The sequence below is a fragment of the Muntiacus reevesi genome, chromosome 18, assembly GCF_963930625.1.
Source record: "Muntiacus reevesi chromosome 18, mMunRee1.1, whole genome shotgun sequence".
Classification (NCBI taxonomy): Eukaryota; Metazoa; Chordata; class Mammalia; order Artiodactyla; family Cervidae; genus Muntiacus; species Muntiacus reevesi.
This window is the reverse complement of record NC_089266.1, coordinates 18376962-18395317: the sequence shown is the minus strand read 5'-3', so window position 1 is coordinate 18395317 and position 18356 is coordinate 18376962. Positions and strand designations below refer to the sequence as shown.

The 18356-nt window shown below is 60.2% G+C and overlaps 2 protein-coding genes across 2 annotated transcripts; one reads left to right on the top strand and one right to left on the bottom strand.

The window, feature by feature from the left end:
- On the top strand, positions 1-7206 carry GRN (granulin precursor). The gene is made up of 13 exons (XM_065909074.1): positions 1-157; positions 2896-3040; positions 3162-3287; positions 3405-3489; positions 4237-4349; positions 4448-4583; positions 4698-4792; positions 5034-5157; positions 5432-5529; positions 5622-5867; positions 6092-6325; positions 6431-6661; positions 6751-7206. Exons 2-13 carry the CDS (start codon positions 2903-2905, stop codon positions 6886-6888), a joined length of 1764 nt encoding a protein of 587 aa, XP_065765146.1. The 5' UTR covers positions 1-157; positions 2896-2902; the 3' UTR covers positions 6889-7206.
- A 454-nt stretch (positions 7207-7660) lies between these two features.
- On the bottom strand, positions 7661-17423 carry FAM171A2 (family with sequence similarity 171 member A2). Its single transcript, XM_065909536.1, has 8 exons — positions 17191-17423; positions 13645-13872; positions 13327-13419; positions 10691-10849; positions 10417-10596; positions 10198-10314; positions 9944-10070; positions 7661-9332 (listed from the first exon to the last, which is right to left on the bottom strand). Exons 1-8 carry the CDS (start codon positions 17306-17308, stop codon positions 7859-7861), a joined length of 2496 nt encoding a protein of 831 aa, XP_065765608.1. The 5' UTR covers positions 17309-17423; the 3' UTR covers positions 7661-7858.
- Between the last annotated feature and the right edge of the window lie 933 nt (positions 17424-18356).

Genomic DNA, 18356 nt, shown 5'->3' with positions numbered 1-18356 from the left:
GTTGGCCCCGCCTTTACGTCGACGAGTAGCCAATGGGAGTGCGACATCCCGGACACCTGACCAATGGAAATTGAGGTGGGTGGGCCGTCGAGCCGAGTGGCCCAAGTGGCTGAGCTGCCTGACCGCTGCTAACCAGCGATCGCGGACCCCGACGCAGGTAAGGAGGGGGGACCTCGCTTGCTCCTTCCCAGGGGCCCAGCCTGGGGGACGTGGGAGATGGGGCTCCTCTGGAGTTTCAGCAGGGATACAAAAAAAGATTCCCTTATAGAAACTCCGATGCACTGGAGGGAGTTTTATGGGTGGTGGGAGTAAACAGTAATTGCAGTGACCCCCATTAGAAGGGGCTCTCTCTCTCCAGCATCCCTGGAAGCTGCAGCCCCTTCTCCCAAAGAAGAGATCACTGTTCTTGAGTCGACTCCGCCCCCATCGGCAGGTGCTGGTAGTGGTGCTGGTGGGCAGTCCCCTCAGCGGCTGGGAGCAAGCTAGGCGCCCGCCCCTGGCCCCCGATCTCAGAGAGCTGGGAGTGGGGCTTGAGACCCTGGCCTTCTTAAAGACAGTAGGGACTCGGGAGTGGTGATTGAACCCCTGGGTTGTGTCTGACTCTAACTTCCTCTCGTGGAGGGGTGGGACGAGCTAACTTCCGTCTCCCCCGGTCACTTTTTCCTGCTCTCTCCGCTGCTGGGTTGGCTCACCTTTTGGGAAATCTCTCTCCTGGCACTCGAAGTGGGGGGCTGCCACCTAGTGGAAGATGACGGAGCTGGGGGCTTGAAGAGGCTCCTGTCCTCCCTCTGTGTAGTGGCAGTGTCGGTGGGGGTGAGAGGTCACCTCTTGGAACCCTACTGAGATGAATTGGGTTCCCTCTTCCCCATTCTGGTCCTGAGTGTGTGTGCACGCGCATGCATGTGTATTCAGTAGAAGCGTACACTACTTCCGAACCTCAGGATACCCAGGAAGAAGGATGTACCCAAATGAATCACTAGGGTGCTGAGTAGTCAGAGATGTGTGCGGACAGGCATTCCTTCTGGCCAGGGCAGCCCAGGAGGCTGCGGAGGGTTATGGTTGGACTCCTAAAAAGCAGGGCGGCCAGCTCCCTTTCCAGGGAGCTGTGAGCATTGGGGAAGAGAGTGAAAGGGCTGAGGTCCAGGACCAGTCTCCTTCAGCCTCACCTGTACAGGAGATAGCCTCCTGGGGATGGTCTTTGAGTTAGGGAGAGGGCAGTGAGGAAAGCCAGGTGAGGGAGAGAGGATGTGAGTGACCCTGTGTGTGCTATTCCCTGCCACACAAAGTGTGCAGTGTCCACACACAGACTCACTGAGAACTGAGGCCCAGAGACAGGAAGCAACTTTTGAGGCCTTCATTCTAGCACTCATGTGCAGTATCCAGTCAGCCCCTGTACCCCACATTTCTGTCTTGGTCCAGTCCACCTGCTCAAAGAAACATTTCTATTCCTCTTCTCTGCTTGGACATCAGGCCTGTATCCTCCTTGGGTTTGGGGGGTCCATTCCCAGGCACTGTCCATGGTACCACTTGTGAACCCAGGTCCAATTTACTCTGGAGCCATCAGAGCCTGTCATCTCTATGTCTTGATATATGACATGGGCGGGTTACTTCCTATCTCTGAGCCTCAGTTTCCTCCTTAGAAAATTAAAGGTAATAATTCCTATTTTGGATGGTTGTTACAGGAAAAAAAAGAAAATAACATAGAATGTTGTCACTGGCTCCTAAAAGGTTCAGCACACATGACTGTTTTGGCCCCTCTAGACAGGGTAAGATCTCCTGGGCCTGCCTCATTGAACTAGCAGGGCTGGCTGAGCTTGGGGGAAGAGTTGTTCAGGAAATGAAAGGCCACTCCCCTTCAGAGAATGAGACTTGCTTCCTTTGGCTGATGCAAATGGCAGCCTGGTGGGCACATATGGGCTCTCTACATGCAGCTGGGTTTCTGCTCCAGGATAGAGAGAGGAAGAGGGGAAGCGTGGTGGGTATGTTTGAGGATCCTGAAAGGACCTGGTGTGGGACTTCCCTGGCAGTCTGGTGGTTAAGACTCAGAGCTCCCAATGTAGGGGGCATGGGTTCAATCCTTGATCAGGGAACTAAGAACCAACATGTTGCATGGGCATGCCCCCCAATTTTTTTAATTAAAAAAAAATTAAACAAAGAAAGGGCCTGGTGGTATTGGGGGCCCATGGAACACAGGTGTCCCAAAGGTTGACCAAGCCTGTTTGTCTCCTTTGGATGGGGAGGGGACAGTCAGCGGGCAGGTGGTGGTTGACCTTCGGGGAAGGTAGCCCAGACTCCTTCAACATCATACTTCCTTTTTCACAACTTTCTCAACCCCGTGGTTGCTCATGTCATCATGTGACCTCCCCTCCGGGGCCAACAGGCCTTAGCAGAGGGCAGGTATGAACATAGTATTGGGTGAGGAGGCAACTGGAGGAGCTGGCTCGGGAAGTGAAACCCTGGCTTTTCTTCAAGGGGGAGACTTCAGTTCTGTCTTATGGGCAACTGATGTCTTTCCCACCCCCATGGAGGTGGCTCACGTCCCCACAGTTCAGGCCCACAAAACCCACAAATCTTCCGGACTCTCACATACCCACATCTGCACACACTCAGCCACAGAGATTCAACAGTTAGGCCACATATTGGGGACACAGATTCACACACTCATGTGAGCATTCATGCATATGGGTGTACACTCGCTGGTGCATGTGTGACCCCCACACAGGACACACGTAGGAAGCTGAGCCTCAAGCCCTGCATCTTTCTTCCTGCCCGGACAGGCTGTTGTTGTGGAGGCTCAGGTGGTCCTGGGCCTTCGGCAGATGGGAGTGACTGGTCCCAGAATCAAGGGTGGCCTCAGCTTAAGCCAGTTGCCAAATGCCTCTTGGGACTTTGCAGGTGGACCATGTGGACCTTGGTGAGCTGGGTGGCCTTAGTGACAGGGCTGGTGGCTGGAACACAGTGCCCAGACGGTCAGCTCTGCCCTGTGGCCTGCTGCCTGGACTCGAATGGAGCCACCTACAGCTGCTGCAATCCCGTTCCGGTGAGTGCCCTACGGCCCAGGCAAAGAGCTGGAAGCCTGGGATCGGGCCTCTTGGATTGGCCAGAGGAGTGGGCCAGGCTCACTCGGGTCCTTCAATTTATCTCCTCATCTCGCTTCCCAGGACCAGCAGCCGGCTGTGCTGAGCCAGCGTCTGGGCCGACCCTGCCAGGCCAACGGCCACTGCGCTCCTGGCTACTCCTGCATCCTCACTGTCTCAGGGACCTCCAGCTGCTGCCCGTTCCCAGAGGTGAGAGTGCCATTAGGTCTACAGAGAAGCTTGGGTCTGCATTTACACTTTTCCTGCACTCTCCCACCCCCCCAGGGAAATGGGCCTCGGTAACCAAGGTGCTCCTGTGTCCCATAGGCTGTGTCATGCGGGGATGGCCGCCACTGTTGCCCCCGGGGCTTCCACTGCAGCGCTGATGGGCGGTCCTGTTTCCAAAGATCAGGTGCGGCAGAGGTGGAGGCGGAGGGCAGGGAGGTGGGAGCAGAAGAATTTGGAGCTTCCAGGAGCCCAGCCAGCAGAGTGACCTTGATTCCTGCCTTTGTGTCCTCATTTATATGACATCTGTACTAAGCAACACCCCCACACACACACCCTGCTTTGGACAGAGGGATGAGGAGGGGTCAGAAGAGAATGCAAGACCCCAGGCCCAGGACCAGGCACTGTGGGGGTGAGGACAGGCCAAGCTGAACTGTTGTTTTTTTTAAAGATTTTTTTGATGTGGACCATTTTAGTCTACGGCCATACCACCCTGAACGCGCCCGATCTCGTCTGATGTGGACCATTTTAAAAGTCTTTATTGAATTTGCTAACAATATTGCTTCTGATTTATATTGTTTTGTTTTTCTTGACTTGAGGCAAGTGGGATCTTAACCCCCTGACCAGGGATCAACCCAAACCCCTTGCATTGCAAGGTGAAGTCCTAATCACTGGATGCCAGGGAAGTCCCAAAAGCTGCACTGGTTTAATGCCTACCCAGTCAGTGGACGCCCTTGCCCTGTGGCATATTGCTGGTACAAGGACTGGCCTGGGGGAGAGTGGATTAAGAGAGCCGGGGGAGCCCTGAGCCCTAGTGCCAGCCCCTGAATCCTCCTGTAGCTGGGCTGAAAGGCGCTGGTGCCCATAGCTCCTTGAGTGATGGTGGGAATGACCGTCACTGACTGGGCAGAGTCCTGGGTCATCCCGTCTACAGATACCAAGCCCCTGGATGCTGTCCAGTGCCCTGACAAACAGTTCCAGTGCCCCAACTCCTCCACATGCTGCACCATGCCTGATGGCTCCTGGGGATGCTGCCCCATGCCCCAGGTACAACTTCGGGAAGACGGAGGGTGGCGAGGGAAGGCAGTGTGGGCAGAGGAAGGGATAGAGGGAGCAAAGACAGAGACTGGGCCATCTCTTCTCAGGCCTCTTGCTGTGAAGACAAGATACACTGCTGCCCCCATGGCACGTCCTGTGACCTGGCTCGTGGCCGCTGTCTCTCGGCCACAGGCACCCACCCCTTGGCTAAGAAGACGCCTGCACACAAGACTAAAAGTTCAGGTAAGGAGGTATGAGTCTGGGATGAAGAGAGGCCTTTTCTAACTCCTGTTGGAGAGAGCTGGAGAGACTGTCCCCTCCACCCTGGCTGCCCCTCACCTTTCTCTCCCCTTCCAGTGATCTTATGCCCAGATGGACGGTCCCAGTGCCCCGACGGTTCTACCTGCTGCGAGCTGCCCACTGGAAAGTATGGCTGCTGCCCGATGCCTAATGTAAGTGAGGGGCTATAGTCTGCTGGACTGTGTGCCCGCATTCACCTGGCCTGGGTACCCACCTACCTACCTGGCAGTGACTCCAGGGGGTAGGGCTGGCTGGCTGGCAGCTGGGAACCTGACTGCTCAGGACTCATGCCACCCCCTAGTGGTAGACTTGGGGTAGTGCCTGCTGTCGGCCTGGCTGCTCCCTGAACCAGGGAGACTGGAAATCCCAAAGACCCACCTTGCCCTCACCCAGGCCATCTGCTGCTCCGACCACCTGCACTGCTGCCCCCAGAACACTGTGTGTGATCTGACCCACAGTAAGTGCCTCTCCAAGGAGAATGCTACGGACCTCCTCACCAAGCTGCCCGCACACACAGGTACTGGGGGAGACTGCAGACCCCATTCTACCTACACCACGGGGAGTGAACAGATACGGGGGTGGAGACTGACGGCCGCATGCATGGAGGGGCTGAAAGCAGGGACAGTCCCCTTCCGTCCCCACTGGGCCTCGCCTTAGGATCACTGCTGGGTTGGCCTGAGCCGTACCCTCCCTCCTCCGCATCTGGTTCTCACTGTGGAGCTGGCAGAGGGAGGGCACCCCCAAAGGGTCCCCAGTGCCCCTGCTGACCCGCTGCCTCACCTGTCTCACAGTGCAGGATGTCAAGTGCGACATGGAGGTGAGCTGCCCAGACGACTACACCTGCTGCCGCCTACAGTCCGGGGCCTGGGGCTGCTGCCCTTTTGTGCAGGTACCGAGGAGTGGGGAGTGGCCCGGGCTGAGCAGAGGGCGGCCGCCAGCCAGTCCCCCCCAGGCCCACCGTCCCCTCTCCCTCCACCCTAGGCTGTGTGCTGTGAGGACCACGTGCACTGCTGCCCGTCCGGGTTTCGGTGTGACACAGAGAAGGGTGTGTGCGAAGAGGGGACCCGCCGGGTGCCGTGGATGGAGAAAGTCCCAGCCCACCTCAGCCTGCCGGACCACGGAGCTGTGGAGAGTGACGTCCCCTGTGATAATGTCACCAGCTGTCCTTCCTCCACCACCTGCTGTCGACTCACGTCTGGGGAGTGGGGCTGCTGTCCTGCCCCAGAGGTGCCTGAGGCGGGGGGATAGTTTTGGGGAGAGGGGCAGTGTCTTGGCCTGGGCACATGGCCAGGCTCCTGTTGCCTTCTACCCAGCCCATGGGGGACACCAGCTCAGTCACAGTCATGCCCAGCTGGAGGAGCCCAGCAGGAGAGGCAGGGTGGGGGCTGCAGAGGCTCAGCGCTCCAGCCCAGAGCAGCTGCCTAGACCACCCTTTCCTGCTGCCTCCCCAGGCTGTCTGCTGTGAGGACCACCAGCATTGCTGCCCCAAGGACTACACGTGTGTGGCCGGAGGGCGCTGTAAGAGGGGGAACCAGGTGGTGACCGGACTGGACAAGGTGCCTGCCCGCCGGGCTTCCCCGTCCCACCCCAGAGACACGGGCTGTGACCAGCACACCAGCTGCCCCGTAGGGCAGACCTGCTGCCCAAGCCTGAGGGGGGCCTGGGCCTGTTGCCAGCTGCCGCACGTGAGTGCCAACCTGCCCACTCCTGGTCAGGACAGGGGGGCCCGGTCTCCGGTGGGAGGGGACGTTAGTGGGGGTGAGAGTGCGAGGCCCCTTTGTCCCCCGCAGGCCGTGTGCTGTGAGGACCGCCAGCACTGCTGCCCGGCTGGCTACACCTGCAACGTGAAGGCTCGATCCTGCGAGAAGGAGGTGGGCTCTGCACACGCTGCCCTCCACCTGGCCGGCGGCCCTCCCGTGGGCATGGGGAACGTGGCGTGTGGGGCGGGGCACTTCTGCCGCGATAACCAGACCTGCTGCGCGGACAGCCGAGGGGGCTGGGCCTGTTGCCCGTACCGCCAGGTCAGTGCCGCCCCCCGCCCTGGGGCTGGGTGAGGGCCGGGGCCGGGTGCTGCCACGTCCAACTCTCGCCCCCTACTCTGACCATCAAGGGCACCTGTTGTGCGGACAGGCGTCACTGCTGCCCCAGCGGCTTCCGCTGCGGAGCCAGGGGGACCAAGTGTTTACGTCAGGAGGCCCTGCGCTGGGACGCTCCTTGGAGGGACCCGAGGCCGAGACAGCTGCTGTGAGGGGGCCTGAGGATTGACTTGGCAGCCCTCAGGACCCTGCTCAGAGGGTCCCCACTGCTCAGGCCTCCCCAGCACCTCTCCCCCGCCACATTCTCCCAGACCCCCTTCTGAGTCCCCCATCGCCCTGGGAGGTGGGGCCTCAATCTAAGGCCTCCCCTATGCCAAGGTGGAGGCGGGGCTGTGGCGAAAGCCACGTTTCAAGCTGCCATCCCCTCCCCCAATTTCTGTCAACCCTGTGGCCAGGTGCTCTTCCTCTCCACGGGTGTGGGTGCGTGTGTATGTGTGCGTGCGTGTGCGTGCTGCAATAAAGTTTGTACACTTTCTTAACAGTGTCTGATTTGGCCACTCTGCCTGCCCTCCCCCAGGGGGCCCCTGAGCCGGGGTCCTCACCCAGTGTCCACATTCCCCCACCCCCACAGAAAGACACACAGCCGTTCATCTCACCAGTTTTATATTTGCTGTTGCCCACAGCGATCCCATCACATTACTCCCTAGTCCCCGGAGCCGCCCCAGCCTCCAGCCCTGTGACATGGCAGCCCAGAGGTGGGCTAGTCAGCAAGCAGCACCCCCTCCCCTCCCAGGGGTCCGCTAGGACGCCCCCTCCCTTCCCGGCCCTCAGGCTAGCCGCTGGGGCCTCGTTGCCCCTCCTACTTTCCCACGATAGAGCTTTCTATGTACAGCCACGTTTATACAGGCACTGCTTCCCCCCACCCAGCCCTCCTCCCCAGCACCTCCCATCGGGGGTCTGGTCCCCCCTCCCTCTCCTCCCTCTCAGAGGCAGACACGGGTCCCTCCCAAGACATTACCCAGCACGTACCACCGGACAGCTCCGCAGGGCCCCGGGCCCCTTTCCAGGCCGGGGCTGGGGGCTAAGGGCGAGGGCCCCCGCGGCCCCCCGGAGCGCGCACCCTGGGGGCCGGCCCGGGCGGAGGGGGCGGGGGCCGGCCCGGAGGCGGCGCCAGGCCGGGCGCTACTTGACGTTGAACACCATGAGCGGCCGCTCCTCCCGCCGCTGCCACGGGCTCTTCTTGTCGCCCGCCTCGTCGCCCACCTCCGCCCCCAGCTCGTCCTCCGGGCTGGTGAGCGAATCGCGCCGCAATTCGCTGGCGCTGCTGCGAGAACTGTCCCCGCGGCTGCGGCCCCGCCCCCGAGGTACCGTGGCCGCCCGGCCCTCGGGCGCCGCCACCTCGTCCAGCAGCGGCGTCAGCGAGTTGTCCTCCGGGGAGCAGAGGCCCGTGCGGCTCTCGCTGCTGCTTGGCTCCGTGTCCTCGCTGAGCGCCAGGCGCGGGGGCGCCGGCGGGGGCGGCGGGGGCGGCGGCGGGGCGGCCGCCGGGGTGCGCTCCCGCTCCTCCCGCAGGGGCCGCCGGCGCGCCGGCCGCGCCTCGTGCACGTCGACGCCCGAGTCCAGGCTGGCGTCTGTGCTGCGGCCGCCGCCGCCCGCCTGCAGGTCGATGTAGGAGTGGCGCACTTGAGAGTTGGAGCGCCCGTCGAGGGATACGAACCAGGCGCGCGGGTGAGGCTTCACGCCCAGTTCGAGCAGCTTCTTCTCGGTCAGGGCCTGCAGCTCCCCGTTGAGCTGCGCCATCGTCGACTCGTTGAACAGCACCGGGATGGTGACTGAGCCGCTGACCGGCGCCGAGCGCCCACTCCCCCAGCCCTCGCCACTGCCACCCCCGCCGCCCTCGCCCCCCGCGCCCGAGTGGCCCGGCATCAGAGGGCGCTGGGGGTCGGGCTGGGGAAAAGGGCGCGCGGGGCCGGGGGCCGCGCCCTCGGGTGGGGCCGACTCCTCGCCTGCCCCCGTTGCGCCCGCCTCGCCGCCTAGGCGCACATAGTGCGCGGGGATCACCAGGGTCGGCATGACGTTGCGGTAGACGCTGTCCTTAAGGTGGTCGATGGAGCCGCAGAAGATGAGCTGCCCGGCCTGGCTGAGCGACGGCGGCCGCGCCAGCTGGTCCACAGACTGCGACAGCAGGAAGTCGGGGGTCTTGCTCTCGGCCGCCCCCTTGTGGCCCAGGTAGTGCTCGAAGGGCGGCGGCGGCGAGGGAGGCTCCTGCAGAAAGGCCGGGGTCCCCGGGGGCCCCCGCCGGTACTCCTCCAGGCCTGGCTCCAGCCCGGCGGGACCCTCGACGGAGCGGGCGCCCTTGAGCCCGGCGGCCTCGCCCCCGCGGGCACCCGCAGGCTCGGCGGCCGGGCGGCTGGCGGAGCGCGGCTTGGCACGGAAGAAGTCGTCCCGGGAGGCAGTCAAGTCCCGGGAGCTGGAGAAGGCGGAATGGAGGGGCCCTGGAGGTGGAGCCTCGGGATCCCCTGACGGCGCGGGCTCCAGGGGTCCCCCACAGATGAGGTGGAGCTGGGACATCGAGGTGGCCTGGTCTCGTTTGTTACCGTCAGAGGGGCCGGAGAGCTGCAGCTTGCGGTGCTGTTGCCTCGGCTTCAGGCAGCGCCTCCTGGAGACACGGGGGGCAGATCGGGGTGTCAGGAAAGGGTGGGGGTCCCTGACCCCGAAGTTGGAAGATGGGATTGGGGATAGTTGGAGGGGTCCTAACAATGCTTGGGACTCAGGAGAGAGGTTGGGGAGCCCAGGTGGGTCCTGGGAGAGGTTTGTGGACAGAGTTGGAGTGTCTGTGGGAAGTCCAGCAGGCAGCGGTATCCATCTGGGTCCCCCCTGGGGGTAAACCGCACTCCGTGGTTCATGGCAGGTGCAGTGAGAGCCGGGAAGGAACCTAGGCCAACCAGGGTCCTGTGTGGCCTCAGGTCCCCTGGAAGTGGGGGCCGGGGTGGTAGAAGCAGCTGCAGATGGTCTCTGCAGGGGCCTGGCCTGCAGCTCCTGCCTCCTCTCCCCCAACTTCTCTGAAGCCACCAGTGTTTCCGGCTTTACCTATGCCTATGCATATGAGTGCTTTCCTGGCAGTGCCTTTAAGAATCCCAGTGGTGTTTTATGCATCTCTGGGGCCCCAGCACCTGGCTCAAGACCAGGCATGGAGCAGGCCTCAAGCCATGGCTGGAATAAGGAGGCTTGGGCATCAGGAGGCAGTGGAAGCGGGTGGGGGGCACTCACCGACAGTAGTAGACAAGCAGACACAACAGAATGAGCACGAGCAGGGCCAGGGCTGCCAGGATGGTGAGCAGGAAGATGGTGTGGTAGGTGCCGATGTCCTGGATGCCCGATGTGATGGTGACCAGCCCTGTGCCAGGCGAGGGCTTAGTGTTCCCAGGGGTGGCTGTCCCTCCTGCCATTCAGAAGGAGTCCACTCTCCCCGCCTCCCCTTCTACCACCGCCCCTGTTCCCTGCTGCCCCCCCCCAACTCTCACCAGCCGTGGGGGAGGCCATGGCGGCTGCCCAGTACCCCAGCTGAGGCGAGATGAAGGTCCAGTAGAGCTGCCGGCCTTCCTTGCGGATCACACCCGTGCCATTGCGTACCCACAACCCTGGGAGAGGCAGGGCTTTCAGTAAACGCAGTGTCCCCAGCTTAAGTCCCACTTTCTTTCCCCAAACTCCAGCACCTGCACCGCCCCACACCAGGCACTCACCACTCTTGGGGTCGAATCTCCAGGCTGGAATGCTGGTGCCCACGGCGAGGGCACGAGGTTCCGAGGGCACCGGCAGGGACAGGTGAATGGGGCCTGAGAGCGGCACCTCTGTCCCGTTACCTGCCAGCAGGTGCACGCTCACAGCGGCCACGGGCATCAGCTCCAGCCAGGAGCCGTTGCCTGCAGGAAGGGGAAACAAGGGCTGAGGGCTAAGTCCTGGTGGCGGTGGGGCGCAGGGGGTGGGAATCCCTTCCGTGGCTGGCACCCAGCATACCTGAGCTGGAGGCCTCCGTGCCCAGGAAGGCAGGGAAAGCCCGCATTTCCTGCTGGGTGCTGGCAGGTGTGAGCGAGGCCCAGAGCTGGCTGTAGGTAGAACTGACCGGCAGGCGGGCAGCCCGGCGCTGAAACTGTACCCAGGGCTGGGAGCGGGCACCTGGATGGAGAGAAGGGATGCAGTGGCCTGGCCAGGGACAGGCTGCCCCAGAGACCAGTATCTGAGGCAGGGGTCCCCAACCTCTGGGCCACGGACAGTACCTCCTATCAGATCAGCAACAGGGTTAGATTAGGAAGAAAGTGCACAATAAAGGTAATGTGCTTGAATTATCCTGAAATCACCCCCAAGCCCTGTCTGTGGAAAAGCTGTCTTCCACAAAACCAGTCCCTGGTGCCAGAAAGGTTGCGAACCACTGATATAAGGAGAAGGGGAGCCAATGGGTCAAAACACGTGGGAAGGCCAGGGAGAGTGGTAACTTAGGGAGAGAACTGGGCAGACTTAGAATGGTAACTTTGAAGGGGCAGGGACCTGAAATCCGCTCCAGTAACTACTAGACACACAGGGCTGTTAAACACTCGACATGCAGCTAGTGGGACTAGGGAACTGCATTTATTTTTACCTCTAAAAAGTTTAATGAATTTTTAATTTATTAAAATTTAAATAGCTACATGTGGTTCCTGCATTTGACAACTTAGGTTTTATATGTGTGTCTGTCTGTCTCTCTTGAAGCAGAGGGAATGTATAAATAATATTCCAATATAATATGGTAATAGCTAACATTTACTAAGCTTTAAGATATGCTGGCCACTGTTCTAAGCAGGTTACTTACATTAACCCTTGTAATTAGCACAACAGCCCCTGAGGTAGGTGCCTTTATTATCAGCCCCAGTTTAAAGATGCAGAATTAGAGGCAGGAAAGGTTCAGTAACTTCCCCAAAGTCACTGGAGCCTGATCGAAGCCCTGGCAATCCGGTACCAGGGCCCCTCCCCTCACTCACCATTATATCCTGCCTTCCTCTAGAAATAGGAGGGTGCACGGGGAGCTTGCCCTGCCCATCTTGGGAATATTCTGTGGAGCCCTGCCGGGTGAGTAAGACTCCGGCAGGAAAGAAAGTGGGAAGGGACTTCTCAGAGGACTGACAGGAGGAAGGCCTGGGGCATGAGGCAGCTGGCTGGTTGGGGGAAGACAGATAACTGGATAGGGAGGCAAGCAAGGCAGCTGGCGGCGCACAGGCTCCTGGAGGGTGCTGCCAGCTTTGTGAACGAGTCTAGGCTTTCTACTGAAAGCAGTGGGAGCCGTGGGAGGGCTTTCAGCTAGGGGGCAATAAAGGGCTCCTCTGGCATTTTAGAAACCTCCAAAGACACTTTAGAAGCCTCTGGTTCAGGATCAGAGAGAAGGAGATGAGCAAACAAGAAGAGTAATGTGGGGACAAGGATTCAAGCTAAGAATATAAATTGGGGAGGGGAGACACCCCATCCAGAACCCACGTTGGCTCCCCTGTACTAGCCAGATGGAAGCTACCCTCTGCCTGGCTGCGTCAACCAGTCTACACCAGGCACCTCTCCTGTACAGTCAGACCAGAACACCCTTACAGTCCCTTTCTGCCCCTGCACCTATTTTTGGGGGGGGCGGGGGGGCGCTGTCCTGGGTCTTGTTGTGGCTCATGGGTTCTTCATTTCAGCGTGTGGACTTTCTCTAATTGCAGGATGCAGGCTCTAGAGCACGTGGGCTTAGTTGCCCCATGGCATGTGGAATCTTAGTTCCCAGACCAGGGATCGAACCCACATCCCCTGCACTGGAAGGTAGATTCTCAACCACCAGACCACCAGGGAAGTCCCTGCCCCTGAATCTGGATTCCTCTTCAGTGAAGGTGCCTTTGCTCCCCCCTCATGAGCCCACTTGTCCCACAGCTCCCTTCGCCAGATCCTCTCACCCTGCTGCGGTCCCACGTGAGGGTCCTCTCAGTATTGAATGCAGCTGCCCTCCACTCCACTGCCCTGCCTACTCTGTAGTTATTTCAGGGTTGCCAGTGTTCTGTCTGTTTGTCAGTGAACTCCACGAGGCGCGGAGCCAGTCTGCTCTTCCTCACTGTTATCCCCCAGCACCAGACACAGTAGCTGGCACGGCACAGGGCTGCAGGAAGTGTCAGCTGGGTGAGACCAAAAGTCTAGGGGTGGACAAGGTCCACTGCGGGATTGCTCCAGGCCTTGCACTTGATAGGTGTTCTATGTCTGTGGATTGACCCTAGTATCGAACATAGGCACCCAGTAGGTGCACAAGAAGTGCTTGTAGATCCACTGAAGACAAGGTGGCAGGAAGTGGGATTTCTAATGGTAGAAGAAGGAGAACAGAAACCACGAGAAGCCCCCAAAACAGCAAGCATTTATTGACCACCTTCTCTGCTGTTGTTCGCCTGCCTGATGCCATTTAATCCTTACCTCAATTTGACAACATGGATACTATCAATATTCACATCTTACTGAGGAACTAACTGAGGCTCAGAGAGGTTAAGTGACTTGCCCAAGGGCACCCAGCCAAACACTGGCAGAGGGGAGCACTCTGTACCCAGGTCAGGGAGAGGGAAGGGAGGCTGGAATGGGTGGAGAGGAGGGAACTGGAGAAGGGAGAGTCTTACCAGGAGAGCCCAAGAGGATGTGAACCAGGTCCTCATAGAGGATGAGGGTGGCCGGCCGCTCAGGGAGCAGGTAGAGGCTGACTGACGCATACACTGCAGAAGGGGTGTCTTGTCAGCTTCAGAGAAAGCCCCCCTCCCCCAGGCCGGGCACTCCCACCATCTGAATCCCAGTGACTTCATCTTTCCTCAGCCCCTTCTGCGTACCCCAGCCCAGGCAGCAACTGCTAGAAAGTCTGCCCCTCCGCCCCCAAGAGCTATTTTGGGAAGGGGCTGATGGGGTCAGCTGCTCCCCACCCGTCCAGCTGCCCCTGCACTCACAGGGCAGCTTGTCAACACGCCAGGGCACAGAGTTGGTGAGGAAGCCAGGGCGGGCAGCAGTAACCAGCACCCAGGTGCCCAGGCGGTAGCTGAGGGGCAGTGTGGCCACACCCTCTGAGTCCGTGGTGCCAGCCGCCAGCAGCATCCGGTTTCCAAACACATCCACCGAGGCCCGAGCCAAGGGCACCAGCTCCCCGCTCACATACACCTGCACCTTGATCAGGATCTCTGTGGGCAAGACAGGGTGAGGGGAGTAAGGAGGAGGGAGGAGGGGATGAGAGGCCTGGGGGAAGGCTCAAGATCAGAAGAGGGGGCTGTAGTTGGGGGTGGCTTTGGGACCCAGGCTAGACAAGGTATTATGAGCCAGCATTGATAGAGCCCTCATGTAAACCTCACGTTAGCCTGTGAGGTAGGTGGTACTATTAGCATATTTCATCATCAAGTCTAACACATGCACATTTTGACATTTTAACATTCTGAACTCAGGCTGTGCCTAGGATTGATGATGTCATAATTATAATCGGCAGCTTTTTTTTTCTTTTTCGCTGGCACATGAAATAAATAATGGTGTATTTTACAGTCAGTGATGTATTAGACCCAATAAAATATGCTTGTAGCCCATTTTATAGGTAAGGAAACTGAGGCTCTAAGGGTTTAGATTCTTGCCCTATAGTTAAGTGGGAGATCTGGAATCCAAACCTGGGAGTCTGTCTCTAGACCCAGATCCTTAACCACTGGACTCTATGGGGGTGGTGTCAGGGAGAGGAGAGGGAAGGAGAGCTGAGAAAGGATGAGTAACTGGCGAACCAGGGATCTGCAAGTGGAGCGGAGAGAACAGCGGTCAAGAGTCAGTCATTTGGAAGGGAGGAAGAGGGCTTCAGGCAGGGTTTGGGTCCTCAAGAAAAAAACTGATAAAGGGACACCAGCAGGCTGGCCATTCCCATCATTCACCCTCTTCCCAGAACCCTGAGCATGAGCCTGTCTCCCTTCAGATTTAGGGACTCACACAACCTCTGAGCTCCAACAAGTACCCCCTGACCCCTCCCCCTCACATGGACTGCCAGCCCCCTCCCAGCTGGTCAGCTACAGCCAGTCACCATGGCAACGCCCTCATTCCTCCCAGGAGATGGGCAGCGAGCTGGGGCCCTGGCAAGGGGAAGGAGATCTGGGGGGCCGACACAGGCTCAAGGGTAACCAGTGTGGAGGGGGCTGGGAAGCGAAGTCGAGTCTTTCTTTCCAGCCACCTTGGCCCCTGGCCCCAGGATGATCTGGCCAGGATGCAGGTGTCCTGAGCTCAGAGGGGCTGACAGAGGAGGAACCAGGCCAGAGTTGTTCTCATGGATTCTGCAGCATCCTCTCTGACCCACAGCGCTAACTACCCCTTCCTACTCAGCGCAGTTCTTCCTCAAGAACATCCTCACCCCTCTCTTGTTGCTAAGAATGGGAGTAGGTGTCTTGCCTGAAAAGGTACAGCGGCCTCAGTGTGGGAGTGGGTGGGGTGCTGGACACAAACCTCGGAGAGTCCAGGTACAGAAGGACGAGGCCGGAACTGAGGGCAGCAGGGCACGAGGAGGTCATGGGGCCTCACGGGTGGAGCCTGACACTCAACAGCGACAGGTGTCTCGTCTCAGGCTTTCAGCCAACCCCAGGGCCAGCGCCACGCCTGCCCTTGGCATCCCGTCCAGCTGTTCGCCTGAGCCCACCTCCCTCTCGCCTCCCAGGCCAGAGCCCAACTCAGAGGGTGGGTGTGCATGCACTCGACCCTTTCCTGCTTTCTGGTTCTCCTGGGTACTGACAGCCTGTCCACCCTCCCCCTCTCCCCATCACCACCCTGCAGGAATTCTGAGAAGCTAGAGGGGCCTGCGGGCTCCCCACCCCTACCCCAGGCTAGGAACAGCTGGATGGAACAGCTGGGAAGAAGGGACCTGGGAGTCTGGAATATGGTCATTTGAAGGAATGCCTTGGGTTCAAGGGCCAGAGCCTCAGAAAAGGGGAGGGGTCCTAGGGAATAAGACAGGGGTGGGCAGGTAAGGCCTGAGGAGGCATCAGTGCCAAGCTGGGGAGGGGGTGGGCAGGTGCCTAGCAGAGTCCCCCTTTCTCCTCAACCTGGGCCCCTAGCCAGCAACCTGGGAGAACCCCCTCTTCTGGCTCATTTCCAGCCAATTCCCTGGGCTCCCTCCCCAGGCCTGCAGCTCTTGAGGAAGAGGCTTCCTGAAAAAACAGGGCCCCTTCCTACCCATCAAAGCCTCCACCCCTGCAGAGAGCAGGGGAGACTGAGGCCGGGGAGATCCTTCCCCATTCCTCAAAGCTTGACATTCCACCCAGGATCCGCCTGTCCAGGTTTCAGCCCTGCCTCATTCTAGGAGGAAATCCGACCCCCTCCCTTCATCCGGACCTTACTTCCCTCATCCAGACACCACGCACCCCCCTGCTTTTCCTGCCAGCTCCTTGGTGGAAAGGCGAAGAGTAGAGAGCACCATGCCAGGCAGGGATGGGACTCAGAGACAGTGGCTGGGGTGGTGGGGTCAGGGGCTGGGAGGCAGACGCAGGGCTGGGGTGGGGTGGACGCCCCTGAGAACCCTGGCGTCGGTAGGGAGTCATGGTCTAGCTCTCCCGCGGCAGGAGTCAACCCCGCCCCCACTTCACACACCCACCTGGGCCCGTGAGGCGCTGGGAGGGTCTCCTTCACTGCGTTGGAGAGGTAAGAGGAGGAGGGGGTAAGCTGGGGGCGGGCTGGGACAGGAGTGGCTGGAGGCTTGCTGGACGGGGACCCAGGCACCTGCCCTTCCAGCCGACACTGCCCACAGCCAGTTAGCCAGCTCAGCATGGCTCCTCCACCAACCACAGCCCTGCCATGCGCCTCGAGCTGGGAATCAACGTACCCCTTTCTCCAGACAGCCCCCCAACTGCAGCCCCTCCTCCATCACGGGCCAATCGGCGTTTCTTTGGTGCACCCCAAATTCTGAACCTGGGGGGCCGGCGGGGGGCTGTCAGGCTCCAGGGCGAAGAACCCCATTCGAGCAGCCAATCCGCCCACCGCCTCACCCACTCCCCCTTCTCCCCTCCCCCCTTCAAACCCAGCTCCAGGCGCCCAGCCCCCGTTTGGGCCCAGGGTGGCAGCCGCTGTCTGCGCCCCCAACCCAGCGGGGGTCGGGAGCGAGGAACCCGCTGGGGGCCGCGGAGCGGGCGCCCGCCCCAGCCCGCCCCTGGGCGGGTGTCTCCGATAGACAATGGCTCAGGCAGCAGCGCCTCGCGGACCAGGAGGGAGAAAAACAAGGCTGGAGGGGGCGGTGGCGCGGAGCCTGGGGACCCCGGCCCTCCCCATTGTGCCTCCCCGAGACCCCCGTCCGGCGGTCTCCCTCTCCCTCCCTCCTCTCCCCCAGAAGCGACGACCCCAGGTCGCCTAGCTCCCCCCACCCAAATCCAGGGAATAGAATACCCCTCAATTCACAAGCGCCGCGAAGAAGGGGCTGGCGGGCGGGTCCCGATCTGGGGTAGGGGGGGTATGCAGGCCCATGATCAGTGCCCCTCCCGGCCAAGACTCACCCTGCGGGCTGGGGGGCTCCGGCGGCGACTTGCCGGGAGCTCGGGAGGCGCCACCGAGCAGCAGCCCCAGCAGCGGCAGCAGCCGCGCGAGGACGCTGGGGCCACTCGGCGGCGGCATCGCGGGGCTCGGCCCGGCCCTAGCGGCCCATGGCTCCCGCCCGGCCCCGCTCGGCCGGCCCCGCTCAGCCCCAGCTCAGCGCCGCGCCGCGCGGCTCGGGCTCCCGCTCTGGCTGCGGTGGCCGCTCAGCGCGATTGTCTCCGCCCGGAGCCGCCGCCAGCGCCCCCTGCAGGCGGCGCCTCACCTCGCGGGCCTCCGGGCGCCGCCCCCTCGATGCCCGCAGCTCACTCCGCAGCCCCGCTGCGCGCTCAGACCCCCGGCTACAAGGGAGTGTAGCGAATAGGGTCCGACCACTGGGGTTCTCGGAGTTCCAGAGCCCTCAGAATTGGGTGCAAAATTTGGGCAGGGAGAATTGCTGTTGCTTACAACACAAGTGTCTCCAAAAAATGTCAAGAACTGCGCAGTCCTCTCCGCACAAACAACCTGCACGGTGTTGGGAAGGTAGGGCGCAGTCCCGTTGAGAACCACCCGAGTCCGGGTTCTTGTCTAGCTTCTTCCTCCTCTTGAGTTCTAAGCAAGTTCCTTAGCCTTCTGCTCCACAGCCTTCCTTTAAGATGAGAGTTGTGGTAATCTCTGCCTTGTGGGATTATTGTAAGGATTAAAAGAGATAATGATGTAAAGGGTGCTTTACTGGAGCGCAACAGATGTTGCTGATGGCTCAGGGTGAGGTTCACCCTCAGGGTGAGGTTCACCGCTGCCCAGTAGTATATTCATCCTTGGGCAAACCAAATGCTTAGAACCCCACGTTTGAATTCCACACTGGAAGCTTGCCCTGGCACCCACCAATCTCTCCTTCTTTCCACTTTATGGTCATCCTTATCATTCGACTTGGTCAAATCCTCATCTAATCTGTATCCCTCCTCTGGTTTTCTCTTGCTTGTCACCTTCTCTTTCTCACAATATGGTGCCCTGAAGGGGCCTAGATACTTAGGGCAAGGAACTCCCATTCCTCAGAAGTCAAGTTTTTTTCCTGGTTAGGTGCCTCTGTTGGGTCTCCTGATAAGGACACATAATTATGAGCTTGTGAACAAAACCACCTGATTGATTC